Source organism: Hyposmocoma kahamanoa, unplaced genomic scaffold (assembly GCF_003589595.1).
Source record: "Hyposmocoma kahamanoa isolate Upper Pololo Valley unplaced genomic scaffold, ASM358959v1 87, whole genome shotgun sequence".
Classification (NCBI taxonomy): domain Eukaryota; kingdom Metazoa; phylum Arthropoda; class Insecta; order Lepidoptera; family Cosmopterigidae; genus Hyposmocoma; species Hyposmocoma kahamanoa.
The window spans coordinates 3,089,304-3,103,096 of NW_020654422.1; the positions used below are offsets into that span (position 1 = coordinate 3,089,304).

At 34.5% G+C, this 13,793-nt stretch overlaps 1 protein-coding gene across 3 annotated transcripts in view; it reads right to left on the reverse strand.

The window, feature by feature from the left end:
• Positions 1-452: 452 nt before the first annotated feature.
• LOC113235054 (tyrosine-protein phosphatase Lar-like) overlaps positions 453-13,793 on the reverse strand; it is a 135,273-nt gene continuing 121,932 nt past the window's right edge. Inside the window, exons 5-7 of one of the 3 annotated variants that reach the window (XM_026470596.1) lie at positions 11,270-11,397; positions 9,363-9,531; positions 453-4,123 (exon numbers count right to left, since the gene is read on the reverse strand). In XM_026470596.1, the coding sequence (XP_026326381.1) occupies positions 3,996-4,123; positions 9,363-9,531; positions 11,270-11,397 (425 nt within the window). In that variant the 3' untranslated portion in view covers positions 453-3,995. Of the gene's footprint in view, positions 4,127-9,362; positions 9,532-11,269; positions 11,398-13,793 lie in introns of all 3 variants that reach the window. The other 2 variants (XM_026470597.1, XM_026470595.1) reach the window with 2 other exon arrangements.

A 13,793-nucleotide genomic window follows, 5' to 3' on the forward strand; every position in this document is an offset into this window, starting at 1 on the left:
TTCCTCACCATTTTATATGTTATTAGGTGAAGTTAAGCGTTTAGAACAGAATGTTTACATAATTCTGAGTTTTCAAAATGATCCTCCTCCATTTCGAAACATTCTATGCATCGTAATTATTTTTTTAGACCTTCAATCTATTTTTACATTAACAGATTCCAATACTATAACACGAAATTTAAATACACGGGCAATGGATAAATCAACAATGACTATTTCGTAAACTTTAGCTTAAAAAACAGAAATAATAGCCTTATATTACATTATATACAAAGTCTATCAGAAACAAGCTTTTTCTACTTGCTCAGGGATTTTTAGGTAGATTTTTATATTGTACAAAACACAACCCACACTATAAAATAGCGAATATCCATTTTCTCACAGTATGTATTGATATCTGATGGAATAATTAAACAAAGTTTCAGGTTTACGCCTAGTCAATTTTATAATAACAATTATCAATAAAAAGACAGTATAAAGTACTTGACTTGAGGTTTTCTTAAAAATGCTTAAAATTATTATGGAATATAAAAAGGAAGTGACAATAAATAAAAAAGAAAGAAAAAGAAATGTTATACCACCACGATAAAATATGATATTCAATTATTTGTGTGAAATTACTGCACTAGTTGGTTATATTTAATTAATTCAAAGATCGAATAAAAAAAACTTCATTCGATCCAGCTAGACTCTAACCAGCGATCTCGCCATATCGTGGCTGACTGGTCGCTCTGTAAAGATGTCGGAGTGAAGAAAAAATTTCATAGATTTCTCACGGACGGCTCTACAGCATAAAAAAGTCGTTAATACCAAAAATTAAAGATTTGCAACAAACACACGAAGAAATTGGTAAGGTCTGCTGGTTCGTTCTGTAGTTCAGTTGGGAAAGCGTCAGAGCCATGGTATGGGGAGGTTGCTGTCCCAGTTTGGAGCCGTTCTATCCATATAAAATTAGTGGCCTTAAATGAGACTTGCCGGATAATAACTGGTTGTCTTAAACCGACCCCGGTAAGATTGCTGTACCCACTGGCTGGCATAGGTCCGCCAGACATACCCTATGCACGATCACTCAACATAGACTGAGGAGCCGGAAAAGTTTCGTCAAATATATCGATCCTCTGAGCATTGAGCCGGCTCAAACTAGGTGTAACCTTTGGCGTGAAATAATACTTATCCACGTTTGGCCCGCCTTCTGAGAGTCTTTCTCCTGGACACGAATTGCCATGGCCTATCTGGAAGTCTTTAAATGGGCTTTGGATTTAGGTTGGTCAGAGTAAGGACAATTTGTTCAGGTGGGGACTTACGGGATGTAATGGCGGCTACTAATGAGGCGGTCGGCGTGTTCTGGGCCACAATAGTATATGCCATCGATACGATACAAGAAGAAGTAAGCTCGCTGTTTTGAGTCCAGCCGGATCAAAGGATTTCCCCTGATTTTCCCTGTGTTTAATCTTTGTGTTAATAATTGGAGATTAAGGTAGCTTAGCCACAAAAAGTGTAGCAACCAAAATTCGAATGCGATAATCTGAGTAACCAATTTGAACTTTATCGTAAATCCGTCTTTGTTACTGCGATAGCCATTAACTTTTTTGCCCGATTACGACGAAGCTGAAATGATAACAGTTTGCTATTTATGTGTGCTACCCCGTCATTTACATCCTAAACTTTTGGATTTCATAAAGCACTTCATGTTAGTCAAAAAAGTATTTATGTTAAATATATAAGATTTTCTATTAAAGCAGGTAAAGTCATGTACCTATCTTGTTTCGCATTTGAATTGATATAGTTCTTAACAGAACCAATGCGAGAGCTCGGAATTGCATACGTAGCAGTGTTAGTGTGTTTACAGAAAACACGCAAAAACATATATCAGCAAAAACGAGGGTTATTATGTTTTGTGAAAGTAAAGATAAACAACAGTCAATGTCAATGTCTACATGAAAATAATTTTATTTACGTTGTTTATATTTTTGATTTGAGTTTTAGACTGGATTTCTATCCGGTTTGGATCGGACAATACTGCGATATATTTAGTTGCAATTTGTAAGATAGATTCACTAATATTATCGTCAAGAATTATGGCATTAACTGCATACGGTTTTACGATTTCCAATTATAAATATCATCCAACATTTATACCGATTGAAAATATTTGGTCAGCAGTGAAAAGATATGCTGCTAAACAGAACATTTCTTTATATATGCGAAGCATTATATATAAATGTCAAGAGCAAATGGATCTAATCAACGAACAATTGATTATTGATACTATGACACTTCAGAGGAAGAAGACTTATATGATAGTGATTAAAACCCAACGTAAAATAATCATTATCTCATTGTTTAGGAACAACTGTTATGTTTACTTGTTTTGATTTTTATGCGAACGTTACATCATTACATATGCAATTACGAACTCCCGCTAATGTGTTTACTTGTGCAATTATCTAATCGTAAATTATGTGGTAATTTTTAGATAAAAGAAATATACTACATTATAACCCTGAAGAAATTACAATTGTTTCTTACAAAATGTGTAAAAACCCAGCAAAATCAAGTATAAACACAAACATACACTTACGGACATATTTAGAGGAACGCTATAAAAAGGGTAAACTATGATAACAGTGTTCGTATGAAAAACTGACCAAACGGAACGTTTCATGTGAAACAAAGAATGACTTCAATCGTCTTTTAAACGTCGATTAAACGTTCTGGTGTATGTGGCTATTGGTTCTTAAGACGAACGTTAAAAGTAAGCAGCTCTATAGGCGTTAAAGGGCTGACTATTAGCCGGGAGATGCGACAACTAGGGCATACAAAAACCGAGTGATTTTTTAAACCGATTTTTTCGGTTTTTAATTTTCTATTACCTGGTTTTTCGGTTTTATCGGGTATTTTTCTATGGTCACCCAAATAATTTAAAATTGTCAAAAAATTAAAAAGACATCAAATAAGCGTTTTATAGATTATTATTTATACTGCTAATGAAATCGATCAACAACACAAATATTCTAAAATAAATATGCATTTAGAGACAACCAATGAAACATCTTTTTTAGTCCATAATAATATAGTGATATCAGTGATAGGCTTAAAAATCGGACATACGAATCAATTACTTAATTTGATTGACGGGTCACGTTTTTATTACTGTAAAAAAAATGGGTCGAAAAAGCTATGTCTCTAAGTTAATTTGTCGCTAAAACCTAACTTTTGCAAGCTACCGCCGACTATGTTCCTAAAACGGTAACATTGAACAGGAAAGAAAAAATCAAAGCACAATGATTTTATTTAATGTTGTTGTTGCTATATTGCGCGCGTATATAGGTTATCTCTCGCTACCCAAAAGTGGCCTCCGTTTTGCAAACGCTGTCGTTGTACTGTAGTCAAGTACCCGAGTTCCTAGCATTTAGAGGTAGGGTTTATTTAACATTATTAATTGAGTAAGATGATATTTTGAGTTACGAAATTACATTTTAATAGTTTTACGACAAAATAGAATATCCCGAAAAACCCGGTTTTCCTTAGTTGAAAACCGGTTCCAAAATAAGCGGTTACTTGGGCTTTTAACCGTTTTGTATGCCTTAGTGACTATAAACAAGAGCATCGCTCATAAATAGCATAATGGTGATGGTTTACATGAATATTATTCATAATTTCATCATAATTTAACCTTTTTTAGTGTTCCTCGAAATATGAGTCTAGATATAATATGGATATAATTGTACATTACTTCCAACTAAGGTAATAATAGTTGATGGGGTAGTAATAGCATGATATAATAAAAACCGCAATTGAGATACAAACCAAGGATAAAAACAGTCTCTTGTTAAGTTTACAATTATTGAGCGTGTGAAATACAGTAGGTAGTAAAGTTTCCATTAAATAATGAGAACGTAATGAAATGAGAACTAGAGTAATTCAGATACCAATACAAACATCATAGAACAATAAAATTCTTTTATTTACACGTTGTTACTTGTCACTATATGTCAAGACAGCGTAATGAGGAGACAGGCGACCAGGATGATACAATGGGCAGGCGACGTCGGCGCAAATGCTTGCCCTCCACGCTGCATCGCCGCAGGGTACTCACCTGACAATGGAAAGATAGAATTTGCTTCTTTGGCAAAAAATTAAAACTGCTCTCAACAATACCATAGTTAAGAAATTTTTAAATGATATTATCAGAGAAGTAAATGTGGACGTGTTGTTTTTGGATCCTGATATTGGTGCTAGTAATATTATACGTGCTAGGTTTGATTTCGATTCCCGTGTTGTTTATAAAGGATGTTAGTTCTTTGTGATTGTGGGAGCCTAAATTTAATAAACCTTCATATCGCTAGTTTTCAATAATAGTGACACAAATCAAAACAAATATTTTACTACGTACACACCTATATTCAGAATGTGTTAAATAAGACAACGTGCTTTTTATTGGTGGTTAGCTTTTTCAGCTTTGCGTCAGTAATGCATCTGTTTTTCATTTACATATTCCTGACAAATTGGGTGTTTTGAGAAGCTGTTCTGGAAAGCTCTTGTTATTTAGTGTATGATGTACAATCAATAGAACTGCCAGCTTTATACTTAGGTTCAAATTCAACTCAGTGCTACTCTTTTTATCAATGATTCTCAATTCAAGTGTAAATCGGAAAAGGCTATTAGACTATTCTATACGTGTCGAGACAATAATGGCATAATAAAGGAAATAGTGAATGTGACAACCCTACAATTCTAAAATTAAGAAACAAACTTGGAAACAGCGACAAGATTAATGAATACAATCAAATGCGAGAAATATGATTGACGTACCTAAATAGAACTTGCTAAGTAATAATTCCAACATATTCAACTGATGACGTCACGATTCTTAAAAAAATGATTGATGCAAACGCGATGCAGTCGCTAATCTAAGTCTACTTTTAAACACGCGTGCGATTTTAAACAGCGATGCAAACGCGATGCAGGCACGCGGCTGCATCGATACAAACGCGCGATTCTATTACTACACTTGGGATTTAAAGGTGATTGAATCGATGCAATCGCGCGTTTGTATCAATGCAGTCGCCTATAAATTGCAAGTGCAGCGATACAATCGCGCGTTTTCGTGTCACTCATGGTACTAAAAATAATACATTCCCGGACATGTAATTCGAGCCACCTTGGGTTTTCATTCTTTATAATACAAAAATATTGTTAGCATAAAAAAGTTCACCGGTTTTACAAATTACATTTTTTAACAAGAATAGTAGTGTCGTTTATTATGCCAGTTTCAAAATTGCTCAATAGTTTTTGTCTAATGACACAGTGTTTAACTTTAGTGTGTCGTTTTCATATTCATATAAGTTCTATTTTTAAATTTCGCGCTATTTGCAATGTCATACACGTCGGTGCTCCCTATTGACGCGCATAAGCACTACGGGTCAGTTTCGACCCTGCTCACCAAGTTAAGAATGCAAAGATGCCTGGTGTTCTCTATAATACTCAAAATAGTTAAAATAAGCGCAAGTTTGATCGTGTACGGAGTACTGCTGCCACTTATGGCTTTGCTAAATACCAACTGGCCACATTGGATTCAATCGACAAGCGTGTCAAGAGGCTTATAGATGACTCGGAATTAGTAGAGGCGAAGCTGCAGAGCCTTGAACACTGCCGTAAAGTTGCCTGCTTATCTGTATTCTACAGGATATATCACGGAGAGTGGGCGATGGAATTGCATAATTTGATTGCGGTTTTACCTTTCCATTATCGGGGGACTAGACGTGGGCTGGGATTTCACCCCTATGTTGTGGATATTCGCAGGATTCGCACGAAGCTTTTCGCTTCCACATTTATATAGAGAGCGGCAGGTGAGTGGACTTGTTCCCCGAGCGCTATAACTTGGACCTTTTTAAGGCGAGAGTGAATAATCATTATTTATGGGTGCATGCTACATCGTCGACCTCATCATCACATTGCATCAGGTGAGATGGAGGTCAAATGCGCACTTATTTTTTACATTAAAAAAAACCCTACGAGACCGCCAAAATGTTGTTTTAAACTTACATATCAAGATTAGCATAGTAAATTTGCCCATTAAATAAACGGCCGACCAAAATATCGGTGTCAATCAAAATTGCAGCATGTAGTGCTAGCTGGCCGCTGTAATCCTGCAGATCCTGGCTTCATCCGCTCAAGGTACGCGGTGCTTTATTCAGTGTATGGCGGTGATATTGCAAAACTGTACGGTTTCTCGTTTCTTAATACATACAAATCGAGAGGAAGCTTCACAAGCTTTTATCTACAATGTAGATGTATGGGTTATTTTGCATTTTATAACATCGTACATGAAAAGACGCGTGATGCGAATGAAGCTTCATACTTGATTCTTGTCTTTTAATTTTGTCGAATATTACTTATTTGACAGTAATTATTTCGGACGGATGTCGGACGGAGATAGAGAGTAGACCCCCTGATAAGAATTGGACGCTCTCAGGGCATTTTATATTGAAGATGGTGGTTGCAATTATATGTCCGGGAGTATTAGTGATTATTATATAAAAATATATATATATAATTTTATAATTCTTAAGCGTATACGAAAATGTAACATTGTTTTCATACCCAAATAAAATTCCAGCCCAAGGCTCATAAAGGGTATTATCTACGCAATGCAAAGAACACGGAAACGTCAGTACAAAACATAAACACATAATTTAACAAAATTTATTATCGCACACAGCTTAATTACCTTTGTAGCTAATAAAAAATATTAACGCACCCAACCGTTTTATGTATTTGATTTATTACTATCGTTGTTGTAACGATAATGGTCTTTATCCATTTTCATTCTTCCCTGGGATTTTAAAAATGTATTATTTCCTTTACGCTATCTCACTGGGGTCGTTTATCAGCGAGATTGGGATGCTTTTTACGGACGCTGTCAAGGGTTTAAACGACGGTGGATTTTAATTACTTTTGGGATCTTTTAAAGTAACTATTCTAGGAAACCCTTTGTTCTTTTACGCATTTCATTTCAATATTAACAATATGTACAAACAAACTCAATAACACCAAGGACAGAGATCTGTTATTGCCCTCCTTATTATATATAACTAACGCAGTTACATTTTGGTAAGTTTCGAGATATTGACACCAAAGGGTTTTCTTTGAAAATGTTAACTACGCTTATTTCGCTGAAGGGTTTATACTACCTCAAATGGCTTTAGCTAAGGCTCAATCTAACCAAAATGAACCGTATAACTGAAACTAAATAAGTTATAAAAAAACCGCTTATAAGGGTTGTAGATCTTGTTTCGCTGATTCCAGATGTGTTATTAACGCAATTTCGCTAAAAATGACTATTAAGTTATTTATGATGACCAGGGCAGTATACTATAAGGCATAAACTGCTTTATTATATTGAAAAATCATTCGAAAAATATTATTGTGCGCATAATTGTTATTTTTTTATCTACAAAATAAATATAGTGAAGAAAGGTAAATAAACAATAATAATGTAAAAGAGACGGCATTTATGTTTCAGGACATGTAAATTGGTATAATATTGAAACTGAAAAAAATAATATTTATTATTATTGTTAGTTCTAATAGTTGGTATAACAACTATCCATATTTAATTAATATATATTTCAAAGTAAATGAAACTATTTTTTCGGATTTAAATAGCGTATATTTGTTTTTTCAAACAAACCACCGTTTCGGGCACTTTACAGTCACATGGTGACGGTTGAGACAACCGTGTAAAGAGAAAAAACAAATATTCGCGATTTAAATCTGGAAAAATAGTTTCATTTCTTATGTATAACAATTCCGAAAACCTAAGAACTTCTATATATACTTCAGATTTGACATTCAGTTATATATAAAAACTAAATAAGTAAAATATAAAAGGTACGCTTAGTACTTCTACAATTTTATCTCATAAGTATTAATCATATCAACTTGAAGTTAATAACAATATCAACATCGAAATGCAAATCTTCCAAATTTATTACTAATGAATTTTGTGAATTTAATGTCTGTTTATTATCTCTATTGAACATTCGCGAAGTTATTTCAAAGTCAGGATGCCCTTGAATACCTAATTTCGCAAGACCCTTAAATATTTTGTAGGCGAAATATTTTTATTACGCCTGAAAATATACTTTGCCAGAAATATGAGATCGGCAAAAACATTATTACTACGAGTTCTGAAAAAAAATTGTTAGTGTTCCTTAAAAACTATACTAAAAATCATTTGTAAAAAACAGCTTAAATTAAAAAGCGACGAAAAACGTAAATCGAGTAACAAGATAATGTATCAAAATAATCGTTATAGTTTGAGTCGTTACAATAAATTTTAAAAATAGAAAAACAAATACGTATATGAGAAAGCGATGTGAAATGGCACAAAAAATGCAAAAGAAAACGTATGTTACAGAAATAAAGAGGGCGCTGTAATAAGATCACTCTTAAATTAGAAGGATTGTATGGGAGGGGTACAAACGCGCGTTTGTGAAATGTGTGATTGCATCACGACAGTAGCGATTCATAGGTGGATACATCGACGCAAATGCACGATTCCATCGGTTCCGTTGCTAATGTTGAATCATTGAGACTACGCCGAAGCAGCGACACGTAATTGCGAAATGATTGCGTTTACCTGTATCGTTATTACTAAAGCTTTCGTTATGAAAATAATATATAAGATATTTAAGGATTCATTCTATAAATGATATATTGTAGAAACACGATTAGGTATTTGTAGTAACCTCGATAGAAAAAAAATCCGAAAGTTATCTCTAAAATCCAAAATAAGCCGTACGGCGTAAATACTTCACGGAAGGTCATCAGTCTTGTAATAATAATAAAAACACGTCTTTTCTATAACGTATACTCCGTACATTTTCAAAATATGTATTTGTTTTAATAATACGAAGGAAATGTCTAAATTCGCACGCGGTCCGCTCGTACTAACCAGAGTCACCACGCTTTCCCCCTATCCGCTTTATTTCTGCTTCGGCCGTTTGACGTGGAGGTTTTGTCGCATCGGCTTACACGTGGCTTTAAAAACGTATGCATCACGTACACATACACGGAGCGCATAGAATACCTAAAATCAATTAGCGCCAGAAGCTTGGTGCCCTCTTAAAAACGTGCATCACGTTTGTCTTGCTGCTTAAGTTGTGCGTGTGTGTAAATACAACGATTAGCGACTGCATCGCTAAAGACGCGCGACCAAAAGTTGCAGTGTGTAACTCTTAAGGTGATAATGACAGAAAAACGACCAAATTAAACTAATTACGTAAACTATAAAAGAAGAGCTACATTTGCTGAAAACATTCCACTCTGGGGACAAGGGGATTGAAGAAACTCACCATTTAGCACATGCACAACAATGCTCTTAGATTGTGCATTGCTCGGATTGCACTGGTACGTGCCCGAGTCCGAAGGTCTGGCCTGCTGGATGAGCAGGAACGAGGTCGTCGTTTCTCCTTTCTCTGTTACTACTGAGACTCCCCCTCTTGGAGAATCGTAGCTTATGATCTGTTGAAAACACAGATTGCTATTAACTTGTAGGTTAAGTTATATCGAAACATACTCAATTTAAAAGATCGAACACTCAGAAAAATCTTCGTATTAATAATTATAACAAAGTAGTGGAGTAATTTCACAAATAATAATTGAATATCAATTCAATAAAAATTTAAAATACAGTGAATAGCGACATCTCTTGCCTGGACTGGTAGCTGTAAAGGTACTAACTGGGTTATAAATCTTTCATAGATTTCTCATAGAAGGCGCTACGACTAAAAAGTCGTTGAAAAACCAAATACAAAAACACGATCCAAGCACATACAAAAATTCGTGAGGTTCGCTGGTTTGTTCCGTGGCTTAGTTGGTATAGCGTCTGCCACGGTAAGCTAGAAGACGTCGGTTCGAACCCTGCCGGATCGAAGTAATTTTTTCTGAGTGTTCGATCTTTGTATTAATAATTGTAATATGATCGTAATTTTGAGAAAGTGGCGCCTAAAGATTTTTTCATGGTTTTTGGTTAATAGACTTATCTCAACTGTTTTTGTCATTTTTTCTAATATTTGGAGGTTTCAAATAACTTAGTTTATATCTGTAAAATGTAGACGAAACGACAAGCCACAATTTTGCATTAAAATCTACATTTCAAGTTTTTGAGGATTGACACGTTATTGCTTATCAGCATCCAGTTAAGGCTTATAATTGTAATCTATTATTTCTTTCTATTTGCAGTTTACATTATTAAAAAGGCTAATTAGTAACATTTTGATTCCATCATGTTAAAGTTCTTCTACACGCATAATTCGAATATTGATATCGTCAGTCAGTCCTACATTGACGACTTCGGTGACCTAACGCTTTATATTGCGGGCGCTGGATGTCTAGGTTTCGATTTCCGGTAGAACCAATTTGGAAAATGAGCTTTTTTAAATCGGTTCTTGTCAGGGTGTTATGGTAAGTGCCCCAGAATGAGTTCCGTTGCTCTGGTATTCATAGTACAGGGAATTTTCTAATTTGAGACCAGGCAATCGGTGTGGTTGTCTGGCACCATAACCAGAAATAGAATCGAAATAAGGGCCATCTATCCCTGGCAACCCATCAGGAAAATGAGCCTTATAACACTACATACAAGTAATCTGTTTGTACGTCTCCGTATATTCCAAAAATATTCTATAGGTATATTTTATGTAATAAAGAATAAAATAAATATGTAGATAAATATGAATAAAAACATCTGTAACAATGGGGGCTGTTCCATCCAGTGGTGTGGGAAAAAACAGCAAAATATCTAATTGCAAAACAAACGGAATCACATTTCACCGGTAATTAAATGTAAAATATATAATTTTGCAATTTTCATCCATTATAGCAAAGCTTAAACTGGTCGATTTGAAGGGAAACAATTTACGACATCCATCAACTCGGGCCTATCGGAGCGCAGTACTCACAGTAATGATTTGGTAGAATAGTTTTCTAGCAAATTAAATGACATTTCGTCTCTATTTCTGGTTATATAATCGATATCTGGCACATATTATTACATTAAACACATTCAGAACTATATAGATTTTCAGACTTTTGTGGTTGTTCACTAAATGATTGTCCCAAGTCACAGATTTCTTAACTTCCTTCATTACGCGTTGACGTCATAATGCGGGTAAGAAACCTCTAAACTAGCGACAAGTCATTAGAACATTCTTTCAACTGTACCATTAATCATTCCGTAGTGTACCCTCCTGTATTTTCTTACCGCATCATTATGATTCCAGAAAATGTAGGCTGGTGGTTCTGGCGAGTACAACACCACACAGGTCAAGTTGATGGTGCTGCCTCTATCAATGTACAAGTCTGGACCGCCGATGATTTCCGTCGTTGGCTCTGCGACAAAACAGTAATTTATAAATGTGATATTTTAGTTGTTCTACCATGAAATTCGTAAGGTCAGCTGGCTCGTTCCGTAGCTCGGTTGGGAGAGCTATAACCCCGGTATGGCGGTTCGCTGATTCGAGTCCTGCCGGATTGAAGGAAGTTTTCTTTGTGTTCAATCTTTGTATTAATAATGTGTAATTTGTCATTACATTTTCGAAACAATGTTTAGGAAGTTCAAAAAAGTTTGGAAAATGGAAAGGAAAACCTGTCTCTTTCATAAAACTGGAATTTAAAAAATATTTCATGAAGTCGATAGTTATTTTGTATTCATTTTATCATAGACAAGGAGATAGCATCGAAGGATTATATTGATAAGTGAATATTTTTAGCTCTTTTAAAGTTATCTCCGATAACTTTTGTAGCAAATTCCTAAGCTAGTTGCGAAGATACAATATTCATTATAATAACAAAAGACAACAAGCTAATTTCAATTTGAGCTTTTTCTAATGACGATAAAGTCGAATATAGCTTGGATATTGAAGTTTAAGCGGTTAATCGTTTTTAGAAAATATCGACTGCCCATGGAGGCATGTAAACGCTAGGATGTATTTAAAGTATTCCAAGCAGGCTATCCTTATGAAAGATTCTTGTGTAATGATATTCATTAAGTGACATGTACATTTTGTACCCGCAAGTTTGAAAGTGTTATAAACGCCAAAATTGTTTTATAAAGCCGGCTAAAACCCCTTTTATTGGATAAAGAATTTTACAATCTACAGGTATTTGTTACGAAGAATTTGCCATGTAATTTTTTTATTCGATAATGTATTTTGATAATATTTTGTATTTATTTTTATCAAACTATTTTTCTCAAACATGATCGGAAATAATTGTATTACTTTCAAAAAACAAACACGGAAAGTTTGTCATTTATGGATCGTGCGAATTCTTCCCGACCAAGGCTTGCGAAGTAAGTATGAAAATCCATTACTGTCCGCTGATATAAATTTTTAAAACATCTATTAACAATATGCTTTGTAAACAGGCAAAAGAAAAACCATACAGTCCGCTGCTTTCTATTCGCAATCGCGAGAATTCTAAATGTACTGCTTACTTTAAAAAAAATTAAAAAAGGCGGTGAAATAATCTGTAGTGTTTATTCAACTATATCTATTAGATAGAAGTCGTTGCCTTTGGTCTTTTTTCTATCTACCTCTCGTTAGTCTTCTATTATTTCCTCACATTATTTGAGAAAAGCACTATACATGCCTTGGCGGGAACGGAGATTGCTTGACTCGTATTAACACAAGGCCTCGCTGGAGTTCGGTCTTGTAACTCTTACTTATCCAGCAACAACTACTACTTCCCGAATTAGACAAGCGTAGTGGAATAGTATTTAACCCTCTCCTTTAAATGACCCATACCAGGAAAATACGTATAATGAGTTGATGATGTTTGCTACAGAAAAGTACATTAATTTAGATATCACCGACAATAACAAAAGTAAATAAAAAAGAGAGATGAAAAGAAAATTAAGTATCTGTTTTCTTTTTTTAAAGCAGCTATACGCAAAGACATTTGTTAATAAGCTGAGGCTATTTAAGAATTTTATTGCGCCATTATAAACGTCTCGCGATAAACATTTCGGTTGTTATTAATTTACAAACTGAATTGCATAAAATGGCAACGGCAATAATAATTTATGGTCCCACTTTGTCGCGATGACAAAAATATATGGCCTTTATTTAGTGTCACTTTAGTAACGACGGCAAAAATATATGATCCTACGTAGTGTTGTAAAAAAACCGCTTTTTTCTGAGAAAAAAAAACAATAAAAAAAAATATTAAAAGAAACCGTTTTTTTCTGGAGTACCTTTTTTTCTAAAAGTATGAAAATAAAAATATGACAATATGACAATTGTACTTTTTACTACATTTCGTCTTTTGTTGTTAATATTATTCTTCATAGACAAATTGCTCAAAATAAATGGACGACACTCATAGTGTTGACAATTTGTGGTGAATTCCCCAAATTGCGGGGAATTTCAACTCGATTGGGCATTTTGTGGGATTGACGTTATGTGGGGAAAATGCGGGGCTTCTAACATTTTACCTTTGTTTTTTAAATTTATCGCTTACTGTTGCATCGCTACTTTGATGATTACTGAGAATAATAATAATAATATAATAATAAAATTTATTTATTGAGACAACTGAGATCCAATCAAATGTTAGTAGGTACAAACTTAACACTATACTAGTACTTATATTTTACCAGGGACTTTGTATTATTTATTAAGTGCTGCATTGCTGTCAGCAACTGTCTTCAGGAGGCTATTGGGGCTGTCACGTATTCTCTTCAGTAGCAACGCCGACTTTTTACGTACAACATCCGTAAAACTATC